This window comes from Peromyscus leucopus, chromosome 7 (genome assembly GCF_004664715.2).
Source record: "Peromyscus leucopus breed LL Stock chromosome 7, UCI_PerLeu_2.1, whole genome shotgun sequence".
NCBI classification, from domain to species: Eukaryota; Metazoa; Chordata; class Mammalia; order Rodentia; family Cricetidae; genus Peromyscus; species Peromyscus leucopus.
The window spans coordinates 110907559-110931457 of record NC_051069.1 but is presented as its reverse complement, the minus strand read 5'-3'; the positions used below and the strand labels follow the sequence as shown (position 1 = coordinate 110931457).

Here is a 23899-nt window from a genome sequence, read left to right as displayed (position 1 = left end):
CCGTTTCTTCTTCTTCCTCCTCCTCCTCCTCCTCCTCCTCCTCCTTCTTCTTTTCTTCGAGACAGGGTTTCTCTGTGTAGCTCTGACTGTCCTGGATCTCACTCTGTAGACCAGGCTGGCCTCGAACTCAATCTGCCTGGCTTTGCCTCCCGAGTGCTGGGATTAAAGGCGTGTGCCAACCCTGCCTGGCAGGCCCATCTTCTTGATGCGAATCCCATTGTAGGAACAGCCATGCGCTCTAAGAGGCTCATGGGAAAAGCACCCCAGTGCCCTGGTATGGCCTTTAGGACCAAAGCCCTGCACACTAGTGGGTCATTCTCGGTACCTGTGCAGACTAGAGATTCTGGGTCTGTCAGGCAATGCCAGGAGGCACTGATCTGCTTGTGCTTGTCTTTTCCATGCTGTGTGTGAATGTTCCAACCATACTTGTCATCCAACCTCATAGAAAAGGGGGAGCTCAGTGTGATATTTGAAGTTCCTGTTTGTGGATATGTGTTTGTCATTAGATTGGGAAGATAAAAATGAGTGAAAATACTTGCTATCAACAGAAACAAAACAATTGTACTGAGGGAGGTTAGAGTATTGGGGGGGGGGGAATTTTGTAAGATGTGTCCAGATTTAAAATTTATTTGTTGTTGATGAGGAAAGAGTGAAAAGGTGAGATAATGTGTGTGTGTAATAATTTCAGGATTTGGGGGGATTGGAGAGAAGGTTAAAAGTACTTATTAATCTTACAGAGGACCTGGGTTCAGCTCCCAGCACCCACATGGTGGCTCACAACCATCTGTAACTCCAGTCCCAGGGGATCCAATACCACTTCTGACCTCTGTGGGTCCTAGGTGCTCACATGGTGCAACACATATATGTAGGCAAATAGTCACACACATAAAACAGATAAATCTCAAAAAAAAAAAAAAGAATTTTATTATTCACAATGACGAAAACCAGCAACAATCATTCTTCAGTACAGACTTATTCACAGTCGGTTCATGCTGGGAGACAGCTGTAAAAGGGTGATACTGAAAAGTTGTAGATACCATGGCTCAAATGATGAAGAGCAATATGAAGTGTGTGAGACGATTCCTGCTTTGTATTTCAACATCAGTATATTTGTGCATAGGTTTCTGTGTATATTTTAACATCTGGTTATACATTAAGTTGCTGTTTATAGTGGCTATTTTTATATATAGAGAAGAATGGAAAGTTTGCATGCTTCTGATTTATACAGTTTGTATGGTTTAGAATTTTACTCAACTTGCACTGCTTTCCTCTTGAGAGAAAAATAGTAAAGGTATTGATATTCCGAACTACCTTGCTCACATTCAGAACTGGCAGGGCAGCGATGATATGACCGGCATACTAAACCACACTCCTGTGTTTGAGGCAGTTCTCATGCTTCCTTTCAGTGAGGAGATTGCTCACGTCCGGCATCGTGACCCAGGTGTTTCCATTGCATGACAGTGAGGCCCTGAAGAAGCTTGAGGACAGCTGGTATACGCGGTTTGCTCTGAAGTATCAGCCCATAGGTATGTGTCACTGCCTGTGTCCCACTGAGAAGAGAGCCCTGACAAAGTCACTGTCCTGTGACTCAGTGCTCGCTCTCCTGGCCAGTGCTTAGCAGTTACAAGGGCAAGAAGATGGCTTGATGGCCTTGTTCCTTCTAAAATATCATTCAGGCTTTGGCTAAATTTGATCTACAGCATAGGCAGTTTAGAGTAGCTTTTGTGAATACATGTCTTAAAAAAAATCTTACTTGTTTTTAGTTATATGTATGTGTGTATGTATAGCAATGGGGTTGGGGTTTGTACATATGAGTGTAAGTGCCTGCAGAAGCCAGAAGAGGGCATCAGATCCTGGAGCAGTTCTGAGCTGCCTGATGTTATTTGTTTTGAACTTGGGTCCTCTGCAAGAGCAGCAAGTACTCTCATCTGCTAAGCCATCTCTCCAGCACAGGTGAATTCATGTCTTCACATGAGTGTAGCTTGTCTGTGAATATTTTGTGTTTGACATTTTCTATTCCCATGGAGCTGGCCAAGCCAAGCTTGAATTGAGGCAGACTCAATGGCCTAAACATCTTACCTCAGGGATCCATCTATTTTCTTTGAATAGTTACAAGAATACTTTCTCTGGTATGTATTGAAAGTTACGTCAGTATTAATGTTCAAACATTTTTGTTTGGTTATGTGTTTGAAAAAACTTTTTGTCAGTGCTGGAGATTAAACTTTGAGCATGCTAGGCAAGTGCTTTAACCTTACGCCACACCCCCGCCTTTTGCTGGGTTTCTAAGCATAAGACTGATATTCAGGCTGGAGCCTCACTAAGTGTTGCTGTCATGATTTTTCTTTAAAAGACCTTTCTTTCTTTTCTTCTTCTCCTTCTCCTTCTCCTCCTCCTCCTTCTCCTTCTCCTTCTCCTTCTTCTCCTTCTCCTTCTCCTTCTAAGAGAAGTCTTCTTTCTATAGTTTCTTTCTAATTTCCATTTCCATAAACAGCTGCTACAATGTTGAACAAGAAGCAAGGTTGGAGGTGGAGAGTGAGCTTGGGGGGTTAAGAACCCTTGCAGAGGACCTGAGTTCAGTCCCAGCACACATGCTGGGTGGTTCACAACCACCCACAACTCTAGGTTCAGGGAGATCTGACACCCTCTTCTTGCTCTGAGGGCACCCTCCCAGCACACACGTAAAAATAAAGTATTAACGTTTTATTTCTTTCTTTATTATTTAATATCAAACACTGAAATTGCATTTTAAAGTTTTTCTTGTAGTCTCTGAAAGAAAAAGCTTTGTTGTGATAATTCCAGGTACACAGTACTCATTTTTATGTTATACTTAAGAGAATTTTTCACTGTTTTGATTTTTAAGTGGCAATAATTTAAATATTGCCTGTGAGACTACAGGTGGCTGACTCTATTAACTAGTTCCTAGAAAGGGAAAGAAAGCCTGGAGAGAAACCTGGGTGTGGGCTGTGGTATACTAAGCCTCTGGGGAGGGCTGGGCCTGCTGAGAGGAGCAGGCAAAGGGAAAGCCACTGGCTTGGAGACCAGCACACACATGAGCCCTTGTGTTTTGTGCAGATTGGGCATGCAGCAGCCTGGTTCAGATTTAAGATGACCTCATCATACCTCTGTTTTAATACTCTCCCTCCCAGGTCAGCTAGAAGAATCAAGAGCAGGAGTAAATAGCTCATCATAATCACTCCAACCTGTCTTCATAGGCATATCTGAACATAATGTCTTCAAAACCAGTCAGTTAAGGGGCTGCAGAGATGGCTCGTAGTTAAGGGTGCTTGCTGCTCTTGCAGAACTCCCAGGTTCAGTCCAACACCCATGTTAGGCAGCTCACAGCTCCCCGTAACTCCAGCTCCATGGAACCTACTGCCTTCTATCTCTGTGGGCACTTGCATGCACATGCTACACACACAAATGTCAGATGCACACACATACACACAAGTTCTTTAAAGTACTAAAATTTTTTAAATACCAGTGGTGCTAGAGAGATGCCTTAGCACTTTAAAGTACTGGCTGCTCTTGCAGAGGACTTGGATTTGGCTCCCAGAACCCACATGGTGATTTACAACCACCTGTCACTCCAGTTCCAGGGGATCTGCTGATACCCTATTCTGACTTTTGTGGACACTATATGCATGAAGTGCACGTGCATACACTCAGGCACACACATATACACAAACTGAAATAAATTAAAAACTACAACCAAATAAATTAAAATCTAATATAATTTAGAACCAGTTACTCTGATTAGTCCCCGGTCCCTCCCACCCTTCATCCCATTCTTGTCCCAGTCTGGCTGCTCTGAGGTCCAGGGATTCCCCCATGTGACCAAAGCTGGCAGAGGTGCTATGTGAATGGCCTCTTTGGTTGGTTAGTGTGTTGCAGTCTACAGCCTGTCAGCAGGCTGCTCAGACTTTCTCCTGTCCAGTGCTCATATGAAGGTGTGCACAATGTTCTCAGTAGGATGTGCTAGAGCTGGAAGTTAATGTGTGGAATCTTGTTTCAAGTCTGTGAATGATTTATGCTGAATGCATTGGGAAATTGGTCATGTCTCCCTGATGTCTGACTTTAGGTAGGAGATGAAGGTACCATGGGTGTGGATCATCTTTACAAAGAGCTGCATGGAGTAACACTGGTGGGGAGGAAAGCAGGGCGTCCATAGATGCCCACACAGTGGTTCAGTGTCCATGGGTGAACTTAACCTAGGGTCTTATAGATTAAGATAATCCCAAGATGATTTTTCTTTGGCAATAAAATATCTGTTAGATGAAGGGGGAAACTGAGCCAAGGCTCCTGACAGTCACTCCGGCAGCTGAGGCTTGAACTATGAACTGGGAAAGTGCAAGGGTTGTCACACTGACAGGTGGGGTCTTTGCACACTGTATGCAGGACAGAGTTGATGCGCCACATAGGATGGAAATGGAGGTGTTAAAGATCCCCAGCCACTGAAAACATGCAACCGCTTGTGCCATGGTTAAATGGCAGTCTCTGGTAACCTGAGCCTCAATTCTTCCCTTCTCTCCCCTGTAGACAACATCCGTGCCTACTTTGGGGAGACAATTGCTCTGTACTTCGGGTTCTTGGAGTACTTCACCTTTGCCTTAATCCCCATGGCCGTCATTGGGCTGCCCTACTACCTGTTTGTGTGGGAAGACTATGACAAGTACGTCATCTTTGCCTCGTTCAACCTCATCTGGTCCACAGTGATCCTGGAGGTGTGGAAACGTGGCTGTGCCAACATGACCTACCGCTGGGGGACACTAGTCATGAAGAGGCAGTTTGAGGAGCCCCGGCCCGGGTTTCACGGAGTCCTGGGCATCAATTCTGTCACCGGCAGGGAGGAACCGCTCTATTCCAGCTACAAGAGACAACTGCGCGTCTACCTGGTCTCCCTGCCGCTTGTGTGCCTCTGCCTCTATTTCTCCCTCTACGTCATGATGGTATACTTTGACATGGAGGTCTGGGTCTTGAGTCTCCACGAGGACAGTGAGTCCGTGTGGACCAGCCTCCTGCTGTATGTGCCCAGTGTTGTTTATGCCATTGTGATTGAGATCATGAACCGCCTCTATCGATATGCTGCTGAGTTCTTAACATCTTGGGGTAAGCTTCCACACGTTTCACTTGCCTGTGAGAAGAACTTCTTGAGGTCCGAGGGTCAGAGCGAGGTGGCTCAGCTGGAAAAGGCACCTGCCCTCAAGTCTGAGGACCTGAGTTCTACCCCTGAGACCTACGTAGTTGAAGAAGAAAACCAACTCTGAGCTACACACCCCAGAGTGGAACCCATGTACCCACACATGTGCACATATGCACACATACTTAACACCACACCAAACAAAATAAAAATAAAAATTTTTCCTTAGATTCTTGGGCTTACATGGCTGCTGCCTTGCAGAGTAGATAGCGGTCCTCTAGTCTTGCTACCCAAACCTGAGACACAGCTCACCAGCCCTGTGACCTCCACTGATCTCCATATTGTGGCTGCCATACTTCTCACTTAGCCAACATTCTGTGCACGCTGCTGAGCACTACTCCAGTTTCTCGTTCTCACCTTTTGGAGCACCATGAACTAGCAGCTCTTCCCCTCTTTTATGGATAGGCGGTAGTGATGCTTACCAAAGCACCCACAATATAGTGTAGTCAGGGTAGTTCAGGACCATAACATTGTGTTTCATGCCGAGGGTAAAATAAATAGGAAGTGTCTCCAGAGGAACTGAGGTTTGTGTCCTACCATCCTTGAGGATGGCCCATGGGTGGTTGCTCATGCATGCATCTGTGGAAAAAAAGAACCTGAGTAGATTTTAAAGTGGAATTCATAGGTCGTTCAGTATTTATCCATTCAAACAAATAAGCTGTATTGCCCTGTGGGAAGAAGTCTGGGCCTTTACTTCATGGACCTAACATTTTAAGTCTTTAATCTGTTCTATAGGAGCAGCCGCAGTTTGCTGAGGGCTTTCTTGGTACTGGGTCAAATGTTCTGATCTCCACAGCCACCCAGGCAGCAGCCAGTGCTTACACTATGGCAGGAGGCTGAGTAGCAGGAGGTAGCGCAGGTGGCCTGAGGTCAGGTGTTGTGTACCAGGGCAGGCCAGTCCTCATGCAGGAGCCCTCATGATGCTTTTTGCTCTTGCTCCGTCACTGTACTGTGTCCCCATTTCTAGACGAGGCTAGACTCTGAATTCTCTCCCAGCTGGTCCTTGTCCCAGGGCCCTGTCCGAACTGTGCTGCTTCCCCTTTAACCGTTTTACTGTTCCACTGTGTAGCCCTTCTTCAGAGTGGCTGGGAACAGGCTCATTTGCTGACACTTCCCAGATTTCTTTTACCTGTATTTAGAAAAAAAACATTCCCAGCCTCAAGGCTATTGCAGTGGACGAGGATGTGCTCTGGTTGATGATCTTGGTAGCAAGGGATGGCTGTGACCAACAGCTGAGATGTCCAGGGACTTCAACTCTGGTGCTGGGTGCCTCTGCTCTGAGCACAGTCCCACTGATTACCCCATGACAACACACCTGCATTGCTTCTTGTCTGAGAGATGTCTCCTCCCTCTTAATATTGTAGAGAATCACAGATTGGAATCTGCCTACCAGAATCATCTTGTCCTGAAAGTGTTGGTGGTAAGTGGCATCTTCTATGCTGTGGCAGCATCTCTCAGCCAGTGCCACCCTGCTGCCTCCTGGTGTGGGATGAGAGTTCAAGTCTGTGGGCACAAAGCAGCTTCCAGGTCTGGGCTGCTCAGTGCAGTGGGGTCTTTCTGCCATGGTTGCCTGGGCCCCGGCATCTCCATGGGGCAGGCCGCCTTAGGCTCCACGAAAGGAAAAGGAGCACCCTTCCCCTGCATGTGCTGCTGACTGTATAAGTGGACTTTACACATAGCAGCAGGGAGCCTGGCTGTCCTTCTGTGGGACAGGATGCAGGGTCCCTTCTCCTCCTGGGTGGGGGCTGTAAGATGTGTGGGATTCTGTGCAGTTCCTTCTCTTGGCTCCAGCCAGAGCTCTCTGTGTTTTGTATCTCCACTCACTTCCAGAGTTGATTGTTGAGCTTGGGCCTGAGGGGAAAGGGGAGCAGTCCCAAGCCGCTGTCTGCAGCAGTGGTCCCTCAGTTTTAAATGGGGCTTTGCAGCTGGTGCAGGGCTGTTAACACTGTCTTCTTCTCTGGCAGTTCAACTTTCTGAATTGTTTTGCCTCGCTCTTCTACATTGCCTTTGTCTTGAAGGACATGAAGCTTTTGCGCCAGGTGAGTTTGCTAACAGGATGCTGAGGGGGAGGGTCCCACAGACGATTTCCTGCCTTAGAAATGAGGCTGCCTTATGCCTTTACTTTGTCTATTTCTATTCCCCCTCCAAGTAATAAGCCTTAGCACCTGCGCATGTGTCAATGGAGAAATTATTAACTCAAATTCAAAATGAGTTATGCAAGGTGGCAAAGCTGACCGTACTCTCCCAAGGCAGTTCTGATGGCACAGGTGTCTGCAGCCTGTGAACTTCGGTCAGTGACGTGGGTGGCTAGGATAACCTCTAACAGCTCTTGCAAATTTCATTTTTACATTAGTAACATACTTGAGAGACTAGCAGGTCGTATGTGGTGCTGTTTCATGTCTGAAATGCTTGAGAAAGTCCTGTGGTCAATAAATTGAATTCAAAGTATTAATTTCTTTTCTCTTAAAAATTATTTTATGTGATGGGTGTTTTGCCCACATGTATGTCTATGCATCAAGTACCTGATACCAACAAATGGGAGGAGAAGAGGGCATCAGATCTCATGGAACTGTAGTTACAAATGATGTGAGCTGACATGTGGGTACTGGGAATTGAACCCTTATCCTCTGGGAGAACAGCCAGTGCTCTTAACCATTGAGCCATCTCCAGTCCTTCTAAGTATTGATTTCTTGTGTGTGTGCATGCATGTGTGCACACAGATGTAAAGCTGATGTTGGGTGTCTTTCTTGGTTACTTTCCACTTTATTTTTGACATAGAGTCTCTCGGTAAACCTGGGGCTTGCCAATTCAGCAGGACTGGCTGCCCAGGGACCCCGAAGGGTCTTCCTGTCTGCCTCCCCAGCACTGGGATGCAGGCACTAACCACCGTGCCCATCTCTGCATGGGTGCAGTAAGGGAACTCAGGTCCTCAGGCTTGCACAGCAGGCACTCTACTGATGGAGTCATCTCCACAGCTCGAAACTGCGATTTTTGTCACAGTGATTCCCTCTGCCCCAACCTGGCAGTGCCATTTTATAGTAACATGCTATAAAATATAAGTAAATAAAATATACAGTATAGTAGGATGATGAGAACATAGTCAAATGTCAGGTTAACTTACTCTCTGAAGGACTCTGGACAGGCTTTACTTACTTATTTATTTATTTATTTATTTGTTTATTTATTTATTTTAAAGACAAGGCCTCACCACATAGAGTCTTGTGTGTAGACCAAGCCTCCCTCTGCCTCCAGAGTGCTGGGATTAAAGGCATGTCACACCACATCCAGCCCAGCTAATTTCTTCTGATATTATTCATGAATTAGAAATATTTCACTCGCACCCAACTTTTTAATGCTCATGTTTATGACATCATACAACTTCATTTTGAGCATTGAAAGATCGTGTGTGTTATGGTTTTGTTTCTATTTTGGGAAACATGATGCTTATGTTTCTCCTCAGAGCTTGGCCACACTCCTGATTACCTCCCAGATCCTCAACCAAGTTGTAGAATCTCTTCTTCCTTACTGGCTCCAACGGAAGTATTGCGCAAAAGTGAAGAGGAAGGTGCAGGCTTTAAAGGCGGATGTTGATACCACCTTGTATGAGCAGGTCCTCCTGGAGAAGGAGATGGGAACTTACCTGGTGAGTGGAACGTTGCTGAGTTGCGCTTGAGCGAATGTGTGTAAGAGTCAGACAAGTTCATGAGTCTGTGCTGTGTGCTCACTGTCTCCCATGTGCATCTCTCTGTAAGAGCTCTGCAGTGGTTCCCTCAGCAGGAACCCCTTTGAAGTTAGAAGGGTCAGAACTATGCGTTAAGATAAGATGCCTCTGTCTTGATTCTTTAACTCCAGAGGGTGAGGGTGGAATATTACTTGGCTGTTTCACAGAGAGGGATGCAGGGACTTGTGCTGCTGTGTGACAGTTTGCAGGGGAGATGGTCCGTGAGACAGCTCACCCGTGACTGCTTGAGTGCCAAATTACTGCAATTATAACTGTAAGACAGTCCCTTTAAAAGTGGTTATTAATTTATTTATCATGTGTGAGAGAGCCTGTGCACACGGAATCAGAGGACCACTTTGGGGGGTCACTTCTCGCCTCCCCCTCTGTTGAGGCAGTGTCCTGTATCCGCTGCTCTGCAGAGCCTAGGTTGGCTGGCTGAGGGCTTCGAGTCTCCCCAGGTACAGATATGTGTCATGGCATCCTGCTTTCTGTGTGGGGTGAATTTGGGGATTGACCAGGTCACAGAATCTGTGCTTTTCCCTGCTGCTGAGCCATCTCTCTGCCCCAAGACATTTCTTTTGACCAGAGGACTTCTCAGTTATTTTGAGGAAATACACATGGATTATTAGATGTTTGGTTGCTTGTAATAAAAAAAAAATCTAGCTCATGAAAACCTAACTCTTCCTTCACTCTTACCTGCTGATGAGTTCCAAACCAAATTTTCCTCCCAGGTTTCTCTGCTGATTTTCCTGTGCTCACTGTGTCCTGTGCAGATCGAGAGCACACTCTCTGTCCTCAGTTCTTACTCATCTGAGAATGGATGCCACTGAGGGGACACTGCCCGAATCTTAGCTCTGATCTTACATCTTCTTCCTTTGTGAAGCATGATGGCCACCAGTGTGACTGCAGTCCCCTCTTGTGGGACAGCACAAGCTCTAGAGCTGTTCTCAGCAGTAGACAGTGCAGGTGTTAGCAGTCAGTAACAATCAGGAAGGGGTTCTAGGCTCTACTTCCCTGGTCCAGAGTCCGTGTTGTGAGCATGAGCTCTGAGAGCAGAGTGAGAACCTAGTATGAGCATTTTTCTCAGGGGTGCTGGGACTGTGGGTGAACTCTGTGCTAGCAGGATTCCCTCTTAAGTTGTCTGCACAACCCAGCCACTTCCTCCTCCCCATCCACAGTTTCTCTGTTCACTGAGGTGACACGGCCGGCTTCTGAACTGTCTGCAGGCATTGTGAAGGGAAGATGCCCAGCAGTCACATCCCTGGGTGTGCATCCCTGGGTTTTCATCCCTGGGTGTGCATCCCTGGGTGTGCATCCCTGGGTGTGCATCCCTGGGTGTGCATCCCTTGGTGTGCATCCCTGGGTGTGCATCCCTGGGTGTGCATCCCTGGGTGTTCATCCCTTTGTGTGCATCCCTGGGTGTGCATCCCTGGGTGTTCATCCTGGTGTGCATCCCTGGGTGTGCATCCCTGGGTGTCATCCCTGGGTGTGCATCCCTGGTGTTCATCCTGTGTGTGCATCCTGGGTTTTCATCCCTGGGTGTGCATCCCTGGGTGTGCATCCCTGGGTGTGCATCCCTGGGTGTGCATCCCTGGGTGTGCATCCCTGGGTGTGCATCCCTGGGTGTGCATCCCTGTGTTCATCTCTGGGTGTGCATCCCTGGGTGTTCATCCCTTTGTGTGCATCCCTGGGTGTTCATCCCTGTGTGTGCATCCCTGGGTGTGCATCCCTGGGTGTTCATCCCTTTGTGTGCATCTCTGGGTGTTCATCCCTGGGTGTGCATCCCTGGGTGTGCATCCCTGGGTGTTCATCCCTGGGTGTTCATCCCTGGGTGTGCATCCCTGGGTGTTCTCTGAAACACTGCCCCCACCCCCCCCCCGGCACATTTGCTCCTCAGCTGAAGTCAGAGGTCTTGGAATTGCATGTTCCCTAGCTTCCGTGTACGAGTCTGAAGTATTGTTGCTGAAGTCTGGAAGAAGGCAGTTTATCAGATTCTAAAACGATTGTGAAACACAGCTTTCCCCTTCACTACAGAAAACCTGACAAATGATTGACAGAGGAGGCGAGGAAAATGAAACTGCTGTCTCCTCAGCAAGGGCAGCCTCCAGGTGTTCTGACCCCTGACCGCCCAGGCCCGTGGCTGTGCAGCTGCTCAGAGCTTCACTGTCCACTGCTCTCCCGCTCTTATACCTGCTGCTTCGTATCCACGTGTCTGTGAGAGGAGGGATTTCCAGCCCCTGTGCTAAGTGGACAGTGAAGAGGCTGATTATGCCTGCATGTCTCTCTTGCACTTAAACATCTTCTGATTTAGAAAATGTAATTATTTTAAAGGTACTCTGTTTATGATACTGTGTTGTTACTTCAGTGATTCTTTGAAGCATTTTCCATCTTCATTTCTAGTATGATGAACATCACTAGATAAGACTCGCGTAAGGAAGGTCATAGCATCTGCAATAGCACTGAAGAGTTGGGACTGGAACGCCTGAGAACGGCAGGCACAGACTCTTCCCTTGCCTCGTTGTTCATGTGCTTATGTTGGGCCACAGCTGAGCTGGGTTGTCCCTTGCACCTGGCATCTCCTTCAGGTCCAACTCTGACGGTTGCTGACATGTGTGGACAGCATTGGATTTTGTCTTTACCCAGCAGGCTTGCTGAACCCCCCTGGTGTCCAGCACTTGCCTGTGGGTCTTGCTGGACTTTCTGTCTGTCTAGACACTCATGTTCGTTTTCTTCGTCTCACCTTCTCTGGGACTCCATCCTCTCACTGCTGGCTGTTACATTTGTTTTGTGTTTTAGAGACAATTTTTTTTCCGTATTTTAAAATGGCTTATTTTGTAGGGGTTTAAATCATGAACGATATTGAGCTTTATCAAGTTTTCTTTCTGCTGTGATTATTATCTTAATTGTTCTATCGCGTTACTACACTTCAATGGGAATATGCTGAGATTTTATTTATGTTGAAACCATAAGCTACTAATCTTCCTTCCTCTGTTGTGGAGGCTGTTTCATCTGTCATGGAAACCTAGTTCTTGGCATTTAGCAGCCACTACATATAATATCTCATGATGAGCAGTTTCAGAGTCCCGTGGTCTCTGCCCTGACTGTTGTCTTCATCCGGTGCCTGCTTCCCTTGACATTCAATTTGGCACTGGGTAAATATACTCTGTTGGGAACTCTGTGATGTTCCCCTGGAACCTGAACTGCAAAGTCTTCAGATACTTAATAAATTAGGTCTGTGAGATTATGGTTTGACCGACACACCACACACCACTGCTCTGCTCCTAAGGGTTGTCGCAGGGCTCGTAGGACCGCCGTCAGTTGTCTTTGCTGGCTTTCAGCTCACAGGGTCAAGGGGGGCTTGGGCTTTGCTAAGTCTGCATTGTTTCTTCTTGCTTTTGTGTTTTCCCTGGGGCCTGCTAACCCTGTTGGTTCACAGTCTCTCCAGTGTAAATGCACTGATGGTGAGCGTGTGGTCACTAGAGTCACCTCGTGAGGCAGAGAGAGCTGGAAGGGGCTCCCCAGCCTGTTGGTTCACAGTCTCTCCAGTGTAAATGCACTGATAGTGAGCGTGTGGTCACTAGAGTCCCCTCGTGAGGCAGAGAGAGCTGGAAGGGGCTCCCCAGCCAGCCCTTTGGGTATGAGGAAGAGCTCCCTGTAATGGACTTTCACATGCCAGAGTCCACCCAGCCCACTATGGTATGGGGGAGAGGTTTCCTGAGCAGGGGACCCTAACATACTAGAGGCCACCTAATCAGCTCTTTTGAGGGAAACTGCACATCTGTGTGAATACTTGATCATAACAGCATGATTCCAAATGTGGACACAGAACACACACACGCACACGCACACGCACACGCATGCACGTGGGCGCGATGTCTTGCAGTGGTTGACTTACCTCTCCCCTGAGATGTGTCTTTTGTTTTGGTTGGGGCTGTCAGTGCTCAGTCAACAAATTGGCAGCTCTGCCTCAGCCTTTACTTCCTGCTTGCAAAGGTTAGAAAGAGGTGAGATCACAGAGCCCTTTAGGTTCTTCTTCAGCTCCTGGAGCATATGATAGTATAGGCTCCTGGGAATGCTAGAGCTTTCAGATGGCCTGTGGGTGTCTTGCTGCTCAGCTCTGCCTTGAGTTCCAGGGTACCCCAGCCAGGTCAGACAGTGGCTTCCCTTTGGGGTGAGGCTGTAGGAGAGCTCCAGCCATACTCTGTTCCTTTTGATAATGATGCAAACTATTCTACTTCATGACTGAGTAGGGTGATGAAATAAAGCTAAAATGCCACAAAGTTTGTTTTTTTCTTAGCTAAATGCTGTCAGTTTCCAGAGAACCACCACAGCAAAAGTTGGTCATGACAAATTGTTGCTCCTCTTGTGGAGAGTCGTTATGATTTCACTGGGGTCATCATTATCAGTTTAAAAAAATCATCCTGACCTCTTAATCTGCTATTAACTTTATTGTGTGTGCATGTGTGTGCTCATGTGGAGGCCAGAGGACATCTGGTTGGCCCTCTCCTTCCTCCATACGGATCTTGGAATCAAATGCAGGTCTTCAAGCTTGACAGCAGTCACCTTTACCCAATGAAGCATCTTTCCCGCTCACTATCAGCTTTATAGTTGAAGGTTAGGGCATCCTGTAGATAAGGATACCTCCCTCCCTCCCTCCCTCCCTCCCTCCCTCCTCCTCCTCCCTCCCTCCTCCCTCTCTCGCCCCCCCTCTCTCTGACACTGTTCTCTGTGTAACCCTGGCTGTCCTGGAACTCACTTTGTAGACCAGGCTGGCCCCAAACTCAGAGATCTGCTTGCCTTTGCCTCCTGAGTGCTGGGATTAAAGGTGTGTGTCACCATGACCCATCAAGGATATCTCTTAACTGGGTCATTAAGAGCAACCATGTTTAGATTTTCTATTGTTTGCCTTGTGGTGGTGGAAGATAGGTTCAATGATCTGTACATGAGGAAAATAGGCAACTCAATAATTTTGATCCTTATTTCAGCAACTTAGTGCAAAATCATCTTTAAATTTGTATGAATTTGTGGTTGGGAAGGGAGGATTGGAGTAGACCCTGAGTTTTTAGTAGCTAACCTTTGCAAGTATTGCAGATTTCTGTGTGACACTGAGCAATGCCTTCTGTCTACATTGCAGGGAACCTTCGATGATTATTTGGAGTTGTTCCTGCAGTTTGGCTATGTGAGCCTTTTCTCCTGTGTTTACCCATTAGCAGCTGCCCTTGCTGTGTTAAATAACTTCACTGAAGTCAACTCAGATGCCTTGAAAATGTGCAGGGTCTTCAAACGACCATTTGCAGAACCTTCAGCCAGTATTGGTGTATGGCAGGTAACTACATGAAGAACAACGAAAGCTATTAGTCATTGTTGGGGGAAAGAAAAACTCTAAAAGCAGAAAATGTAGAATATCCAGAGCACCCCTAAAAGTTACCAGAAAATAAGCTCAAAATTATTATCAATAAGAAAAGCAAACAGTAAAAACAGGGATCAGATAGAAAACAAGTGTCTGACTTAAGTCCCAACAATTACACTAACTATAAATGACCTAAAGATACAGATTAAAGACTGAGATTGGCAGAGTGGATGCGAATGTGACCAGGCGTGTATTGTTGATCAGAAACAATTCACAGAGTGATACAGACAGGGTGAAAGTCAAAGGGAAAATAAGGAAACAGTACTCAAAAGAAAAGACAGTGCAAGCAGACATGGCTATGATACTGTCTGACAAAGGATACTTCCGAGACAGAGGTTACCAGAGAGGAGCAGTCTGCCATGGAAAAGGGGACAAATTCTCAGAAAAACATCAAACTGAAAGGTGTATGCATCAAGCATCAGTTTTGAGAGAGAGAGAGAGAGAGAGAGAGAGAGAGAGAGAGAGAGAGAGAGAGAGAAAACTTGAATAGAAAGGGGAACTAGATGAGCTCTGTAGTTAGAGATGAAACTACTCCCTCCCCAAGATGGAAGAAGAAAGTCACCAGGAGTGGAGAAGGCTCAGTGGTGCCATCCACAGGCTGTGTCTGGCAGGACATCCAGCTGTCTCTGGACAGAAAGCACTCAAGGAGTTGGAATTGTACACAGAACACCATGATGTGAGATCAGACTAGGGTTAGTGACCGGCGGAAACACTGGGAACCAGACAGCACAAAGTACCCATGGGGGAAAAATTCTCAGATGAAATCCAAAGATTCACCAAACCAAAAGAGAAGTGTGTGGGGCATGGCTGATAAGGAGGGGCTGGCAGGAACTCACAGCACAGGATGGTTATGCTGGAAAAGGATCTCAGATACCAAGTGCTTGTTAAACTAGAAAAGACAGGCAAGATAAACCCAGGGCCAGCAGAAGAAAGGAAATAGGAAAGAGAACAGATCAAGACAGAAATAAGATCAGTGAGTCAGAGATGTGGTCCTAGAAGACAAGCACAGTGGCTGTGTCCAGCAGGAGTGGAGTGGATCAGTGTCTGTTGGCCTGCAGCCTTGGGGGAGGGGCAAGGGGTGTGTGCATGGCCACAGGAACCTGACACCTAGTGGGAGGACCTTCCCTTCAAAAGCAGAGCCTCCTGCTGCAGCTCAGTCAGTGAGTGGGGGAGGTGAGGAGGGGGCGAGAAAGTCACTTAGGTATCTCTGTGACTGTGAAGGAAGCTGAGTCTAGAGTCCACATCTCCAGAAGAAAGGTCCTGGCTCAGATAACCATACCACAAATTCCACCACTTAAAAAGAAGTCACACCAATTTTATAAATTTCTAGAAAGTAGAGAAAGAGGGAGTGTTTTCTTTGTGTGGCCTGACCAGCAGGTCATTCTTGAGCAAGAGGCTCCTGAGGAGGAAGGGCCAGAGGGTCAGAGGTAAAGAAGACAGAGCAGAGGGCTCAAGAGGTCTTGCATATGCTTGTCTGGGGCCAGCAGGCTTACTAGGAAGTGCAGCGTCGGATGTCCTCCTTCCAGGGGAGAAAGGGGACAGAGTCAGCTGCAGGCTCAGCAGTGCTGCACAAGGGGACACAAGATGACTCACGAGCATCACAGGCTGAGCACATAGTGGCCTTGGTACTGATGAGTCAAGTCTTTTAGGGTGTGAACAGTTGGGTTCTTAGGACCCAAAGCTGCAGCTCCCCATTACTGGTTCTACCAAACCTGATTTAGAGAAGGAGCTATGTCCCTTCTCCATACATCGGGAACCCTCCGGTCAGTTTAGCCCTCAATACTTAGGAAGCCAGAATTAGTGTGATGGCAAAACCAGACACACAGAGAACTAAGAAACAGACAGTATCCCTCATGTCGGCAGAAAACATGAAGTCATTTGTGTATTAAAACTGTGAAACAAGTTGGTCATGGGGGTGCATGCCTTTAATCCCAGCACTAGGGAGCCAGAAGTAGGTGAATCTCTGTGAGTTTGAGGCCAGCCTGGTCTACAAAGTGAGTACCAGGACAGCCCAGGGCTGTTCACAGAGAAACTCTATCTTGGAAAACAACCCCCACCCAAAGCACCATAGAACAAAGCGTGCACACAGACGGGCACAAGTGAAGCTGATGGGTGTATTGTGCAGTGTTCTTACTGTGTCTGTGGCACTGCACTGTGGTTTCCAGACAAGTCTCTTATGTGAGAATGACATAAAGATGAGTAGGACTTATGTCTTTACATAAGTTCATGCCAGATCTTGTGTGTGAATTCAGATACTGCATGAATTCATATAACTTTACAAAGTATAGAGTATATACATAAGTTTTACTGAAAATACCAAGTGATATAAGACTGAACAACTCAAGTAATACCAGTGGATAAGCGATGTGTAAAGTCACTTTTGGTGTTCAATAGGATTAGAATTGCTGTTTAAACCAATCAGAGAAGGATAAGGACTGTAAACATAAAACAGAAGGGGCAGAAAAAACTGTGTTTGGAGAAAATATGGTCTCAGAATCGTGTCCTCGGGAAAACCTGGAGAATCAACTGGAAAATTGCCACAAGTGACAAGCAAACACAGTAACTGGCAATATTACTCTCTGTACACCATGACCATTGGGAGGAGAGGCAGAGAGACAGTCCCTGTGCGTGTTAGGAGAGGCTCCGTTACCAGGCAGCAGCCATCAGGAGCTTTGCAGTAACAGAAAAGAAAGCGCGGGGTTCCCCACTGTCACCCAGAGACACACCAGAGGACACATGGACCTCTTTGTGGGTCCCCAGTCAGTGTTCTGTAAGTCCCAGTGAAGCCCGGCTTCTGTATTTGCTAACACTCTGCAGGGACTTTGGTTCATGTCCTCAGGAAGGAACCATGGCATAACTGGAGCTTGGTTGTAGCTAAGCCAAGTGGGGCGTGTGATTTATCAAAGTAGGACAGTTTGTAAAATAGCAGCTCTGCAAGATATTGTCTGGTTTGGGGTGTGGAGCGCTTTTCTGTATAGTCTTTAAATCCCCCACAGACAAGCGGAGATGAGCAACACAAACAGTGCTGTGAGTCCACGCTCACACACTGCTCAGGAGCAGTCAGTCTGAAGGAATCTAAAATGCCCACTAATGGGTCAGCTTCCTTAAGTAAAGAGAACCTGCCAGGAGGGACAGAGGTTTAAAATGTATGTGGATTGTGTAGAACCCAGGGAAGGACTTTCACTTGGGGTTCAGATAGCATGGACATGGGACGTGGCTGTTGCCACCATTAATGCCACACCTTGTTTTCCTTTCAGTTGGCTTTTGAGACAATGAGTGTTATATCTGTGGTCACTAACTGTGCTCTGATTGGAATGTCACCACAAGTGAATGCAGTCTTTCCAGAATCCAAAACGGACCTGGTTCTGATCGTGGTGGCCGTGGAGGTGAGTGAAAATGTTTATTCATGCCATGGGCCTCTGCTGTCCTCCAGCTGAGCTGGCCTCTGCTACAGTCCATGCTAACAAGCAAGCCTGAGCCGTAAGAAGGCAAATCACGTCAGGACTGTAGACTAGAAGAGTGCTGACTGTGTTCTTCTGCTTCCTGCCCAGCTCACAGGAACACACCTTCTAGACACTGCTGCATCTGTGGGTTGACATGGGTTTTAAGCTTGTTCTAAGAAAATGTCCCTTCTGTTTTCTTAAGTGAATCCTAAGAAACTCTTGTTGGTAGTATAAGTGTTATAGCTCTGAGGGGAAAGACTTCCCCAATGGAAGTGTTACAGCTCTCAAGAGAAAGGTATCCTGGCAGTCGGGAGCCAAGGAATACCACAAAGTTGCACTACACAACAAACCTTACACAAGCAACTTATTGGGAGGGAAAAACCCAGGAGGACAGCTGCCTCTGCCTGCGTGAGCAGCAGCAGAGAACTGAACAGAATATGGAGTTTATATAGGGTTTCTGGGAGGGTAGTGGGAGCTTTCCAGGGTGGCCTGGTGTTGGAGGGGTTGTGTGACTTGATCTTGGGACAAGCTCAGGGATTGGTGGGATTTTGTGACCTGGTATTGCACTTTTTCCCTCCTCTTTCTGTAGGTGGGGCCTAGCCACCTCCTGCCTTGAGTGATGCCTTGAAGTCTGTGGATGTGGCCTAGCTTTTAGGCTCCTTAGGCCCAAGCCTCAAGAGGTCAGGCCTGGCTGCCAAAGTAGTCTAGGGGTGGAGCCTAGCAGCTGGAGGCTTCCAGGGGCGGGGCTTACAGTGAGGGCCTTTGAGCTCAGCAGGGAAAATTGTGTCCCTCCACCCTAGCTGTCATGAAGCCAACAGTTGGTGTTTTCGCTGCAGCGGTATTCACTGAGAAACACTCAGGCGCTGTGCTAATTTGTAGAAAGGCACATAGTCTCACCATAAGTCACAGGTACTCTGGCTGTGTGTGTCTCACTTTTCAGTTTATCATGTTTTGGAATATGCATTACTCCCATGTCTGGAAAACTAATCAGGGACCAAACATAAGCAGGAAATCTCAGAGCTGCCTCCACTGCTGGTAATTTTCAACACCAAAGAACATTGTGCCTTTTTGTGCCTAGTTAAAAATGTAATACTTGTGGAAACGTAAAGAAACAGGACTTGGTAAGACTGTTGAGTGGGTAGCATGTCATACACCCAAGGCTTCTGGATTCAGGGCTGACAAGGAAATGAAGTTGAGACCTTGTCTTAGTGTTTCTATTGCTGTGAAGAGACACCATGACTGTGGCACCTCTTATAAAGAAAACATTTAGCCGGGTGTTGGTGGCGCACGCCTTTAATCCCAGCACTCGGGAGGCAGAGCCAGGCGGATCTCTGTGAGTTCAAGGCTTGCCTGGGCTACCAAGTGAGTTCCAGGAAAGGCGCAAAGCTACACAGAGAAACCCTGTCTCGAAAAACCAAAAAAAAAAAAAAAAAAAATTTAATTGGGGTGGCTTGTTTACAGTTCAGAGGTTCATTCCATTATCATCATGGCTGGGAGCATGGCAGCGTGCAGACAGACATGGTACTGGCTACATCTTGATTGGAAGTCAACAGGAAGTGAACTTGAGGCACTGGGCATGAGACCTCAAAGCCTACCTCTACAGTGACATACTTCCTCCAACAAAGCCATACCTCCTAATAATGTTAGTTCCTATGAGTTTATTGGGGCCAATTACATTCAGACTACCACATTCCACTCCCTAGTCCCCAGAAGCTTATAACAATATCATAATGTAAAATGCATTTAGTCCATCTTCAAAAGTTCCCATTGTAAGTGTTACAGCTCTGGAGGGAAAGGTATCCTGGCCATCAGAAGCCAGGCAATACCTACAGCTCTGTTCTGGTGGGGGATGGTTTCCCTGCAGGAATGTACTGGTTCTGCTCCTGCTCCAGCAAAAATTGTTACTTCTCTGCCCTACTCCACTCTAGCGGAAGAAGGTAGTCACTCAAACCTCCTTCAAGAGAACTATTGGGAGGGAGGAGTCGAGGAGAGGGGCCGCCTCTGCCAGGGTGGGAAAGGCAGCTTCACACTAAACAGGTCTAAAGCTTACATAGGGCTTCTTAGGAATGTTTTTTCCAGGATGAAGACTTTCATGGTGGGAATTGGTCAGATTTCAATCCCTGAGCTGGGATAAGCTCAGAGATTGGCTAGATTTCATTTTCAGGGATTGGTTGGTTTTCATGCAGAGTTGGTCAAGGGCAGGGTGTGTTCTTTGGCTCTGGTTTCAGGGTAGGGTGTGTTTCTTTGGCTTGCTCTTTTACCCTATGTCCATAGTCATTCACAGTCTCAACAATGTTTTAAAGTCCAAAGTTCAAAGTCTCTTCTGAGATTCCCTTAATCTCTTAACTGTAATCACCTGTAAAATCAAAATCAAAAAGCAGATCACATATTTCCAACATATAGTGGCACAGGATATACAGTACCATTCCAAACATAGGGAAGGGAGCATAGTGAGGAAATACTGGACCGAAGCAAGACCAAAAACCAGCTGGGCAAACTCCAGACTCTACATCCCCATGTCTGATGTCAAAACGTTCTTCAGATCTCCAACTCCGTTCATCTTTGTTGACTGCAACACACTTCTTTCTCTTGGGCTGGTTCCAATCCCTGTTATCAGCTCTCCTCAGCAGGTATCCCATGACTCTGTCATCTCTAACATCTTGGGCTCTCCAAGGCAACCCAGGCTTCAACTTCACAGCTTCACACAATGGCCTCTCTAGGCCCCCTGACATATTCCTGGCCTCAGCGACTTTCCTTAGTCTCAGGGGCAAATTCCATAGCCCCTTTCTTCTATCCTTAACTCCAGAACCATGTGGCCAAAGCTGCTAAGTTCTGCTGCTTGCTGGGGCTAGAACATGGTCCCCTTGTTCAATCAATTACATCTTTACCAGCTTTCTGTCCTTCACTGCCAATGCTTGGCTGTCCTGAAACTGGATCTCTAGATCCAGGAGTAGGGTGGCCTCAAACTCAGAGATCCACCAGCCTCTGCCTTCCCAGTGCTGGGATTAAAGGTGTGTACCACACATCCAGCTGTAAGCTTTTCTTTAGTTCCTTTTCACAAGTTGGAAATTTAGCTGGTTCAGAATTAGAAGGTAACTGTGAGGCAATGGGTATGTTGACCAGCACAGCTGTGCCAGCCACTATGTGTGTGGTTCGCATCAACCCTCAGTGTGCGCAGCTTTTATTTGTCAGCTCTAGTCAATAAAGAAACATCACTGCATCAAATCAACTTTTTTAAGTAAGATTTTTCTCGTAATGTCTTGAACATTTTTTTTTTTTTTTTTTTTTTTTTTTGGTTTTTCGAGACAGGGTTTCTCTGTGTAGCTTTGCGCCTTTCCTGAAACTCGCTTTGGAGACCAGGCTGGCCTCGAACTCACAGAGATCCGCCTGCCTCTGCCTCCCGAGTGCTGGGATTAAAGGCATGCCGCCGCCGCCGCCACCATCACCGCCCGGCTTTTAAAGAAAGGAGATAGTCTTAAATTTTCTATAAAGTAAAATCATTTATTTATATTATTCCTGCCCCCCCCCCAGAGTCTAGATAGTTTTAATATTTACGGAAGCTTTTTTTTTTTCTGGCTCTTTGAGGCAGGTCTCATGGAGCTCAGGCTGGTCTTGAACTCTCTATGTAACTGAGGATACCCTGAATCCTGATCCTCCTTCCTCTACCTCCAGGTGCTGGGATTACAAGGCTGTTTCACCATGCCCAGATCTTATTAGTTTTTAGAAATGTCTTTCTCACAGATAACAGTATATTGATTGTACTTTAGTGTATTTATTTATTTATTCATGGTCTCTAAGTAAAATTTTGCTAATTAAAAAAGCCACAGTAAATTATAAAAATACATAAATGATTTTTTAAGTAAAATTTTAACATTGATGGAAAAAACAATTTAAAATATTACGTTTCTCTTCAAACTCTTTAGCATCTAAGTATATTTATGTGATTAAGATTTGTCACAGAACAAAGACCTTTTGGAAAATCGTCCCGGCTTTATGAAGTTGAGGCTGTCTGTGTTCTCAAATTCCCTGCACCAAGTAGCTTGGTGATTTTTACTTCTTTTTTGATGCCTTGATTTTTTCCCACCTAGAGTTGGATTTTCTGCAGCCTCCGATTGAGTGAGGGGGAAAAGGAGAAAAAGAAAGAGAGCCCTGCTGTGGCGCCTGTGTGTTTACTGCCACCTAGTGCTGCCGTTAGAGACATGGCTCCTGACGCAGCTTTGTAAAGTAGATTCACTGGGAATGGACAAGCGGCCTGAGCATGAGGAGAGAGCATGCTGAATGTGCCAGTTTTATAGGTTAAAAGTTAGATATTGAAAACGCCATGAAGTTCAGCCCACAGATCAAATCAGCATCCAGCAGTTCCCTCAGAACCACCTCGCTTCTGAGACATGCCCTCAGTCTCTGATGTTTCCAGCAGAGGGCCACGCCTGTGAATGCGAAACCACAGTGAGGGTGCACTTGGTGAAGACAGCAAGAGGCCACCCAGCCCAAGCATCCAGTGTCGGAGAACCTCCCTGTTTTCCTGTGTCTGTCAAGCTTTGTCAGTCCAGCATGCTGAATGCTAATCATTTCCCCTGTACACCCAGGGGTGGACTGGGGTGGGGTGGCTGTCTCTAAGGTAGAAGTAAGCCGACTGCTCACTGGGAGTGTGCCTGCATATCTACTTTTTAGGTTCTAGTGACCAGCGAATCTGTTGGCTCTGTTGATGTTTAGTTACTAGTTTGAAAACTATCCCTTAAAGCAGTTTCTTGTGGGGGTGGGAGAGTAAGTTATACGATGTCCGCGCCCCCTACTGGTTAGAAACGGAATTGACTGTCATCTGTGTGTAGCAGCACTGTATGCCCTCTGAGAGTGGATGGGCTCTTGGTTTATTTTCCTAGTTTCAAACATAAAAATTGTAAGCTCACTGCAGATGATTGCTCTTTACCTGTATTAGGATTTACGTACTTTAGAACTTGTTTGTTGTATGTGCTCTCCCTCTCTGGAGTGGGATGGGCTGGGTAGCATTGCTTTATGCTGTGCTTACCCTGGAGTCTGTCACTGAGCTTCCTCTTAGAGTGCTGACCCTGTCCTCAGCTGCAGATTGAGGCACCTGCAGCCTGCCCTGCAGGAGCACTCTGGGCGGTAACCCACAAGTGTCAGGAGGAGCAGGGCTTGCTGCCAGCGGTGAGTCTGCGTGCGATGCTTGTGTGAGACAGCAAGCGTGGAGCCGTGTGTCACAGGACACATGGTGTGACTCCGACTGGTCAGTGCTCAGTTGAGCTCTTGCCACCCCTGTGGCCACCATTTCTTCCAAGGGTCATCAAGGCAAAGATGTCCGCATCAGAGTGTAGCTGAGGGAGAATCTGTTTCCCTTCTCAGATCTCTGTGAGTTCCAGTCCTCAGGTGTAAAGTTGGGACATTGGCAATGTACTAAAGGAGAGACAGGCACCATGCCTAACCCGGAACAGGAAGCTAGCAGCCTCACCTTTAGCAGTTAGTGCCCAGTGCCGGCAGCCGCCTTATGGGCGTGTCTCCTCAGTTGTGTGTCTCCAGAGACACACTTGCCTGGTTTTGTTTGTGTCACGGTTTGCTCTCAGGCTGGCCTCCCACTCCTCTCCTCCTGGCTTTGTTTCCATACCTCAGTCCAACCCTGCCAACCTGCCCCCTGCCCCCGTTGCTGGTTCTGACTCTGTTCAGTCTCTCAGTGTTGGTGTGGCTTGAGCTCAGGTTACCAGCATTTCTCACCCACATTTTGCTGAGTGTGATTCACATATCACACCACTCTTTAAAGTGTGCAGTTCAGTGTTCTCACCTGGACTGTCATGACAAACCCTCAATAGGCATGTGGCCCTCCTGCCGTCTCTTCTTTAACCCATAGTAATAGTTAGACTTTATTGTCAACTTGACTGGATAGAAATAAGCCTAGACTTAGTGACACATACTCCTGGGTGTGTCTGTGAGGGTGTCCCCAGACAGGACAAGATCAGGAGGTGTAAAGAGTGGATTTGTAATGTAATGGCATTATTGGGAGGTGGTGAAAGGTTGGAGATGAGGCCAATTTAGTGCAAGTAGGTCCCTAGGGTCATGTCCTTGGGTAATAGGTTGGTCTAGCTTCTTCCTGTATGACCATTTCTCTGCTTCCTGTT

General features: G+C 46.9%; 1 protein-coding gene across 1 annotated transcript in view; it reads left to right on the top strand.

Annotated features, from left to right (window-relative positions):
• Ano10 (anoctamin 10) overlaps positions 1-23899 on the top strand; it is a 117405-nt gene that overhangs the window by 17888 nt on the left and 75618 nt on the right. The window contains exons 7-13 of the mRNA XM_028890480.2: positions 1407-1526; positions 4537-5106; positions 6562-6617; positions 7162-7236; positions 8658-8840; positions 14053-14244; positions 17586-17714. Coding sequence (XP_028746313.1) covers positions 1407-1526; positions 4537-5106; positions 6562-6617; positions 7162-7236; positions 8658-8840; positions 14053-14244; positions 17586-17714 — 1325 coding nt within the window. The remainder of the gene's footprint in view (positions 1-1406; positions 1527-4536; positions 5107-6561; positions 6618-7161; positions 7237-8657; positions 8841-14052; positions 14245-17585; positions 17715-23899) is intronic.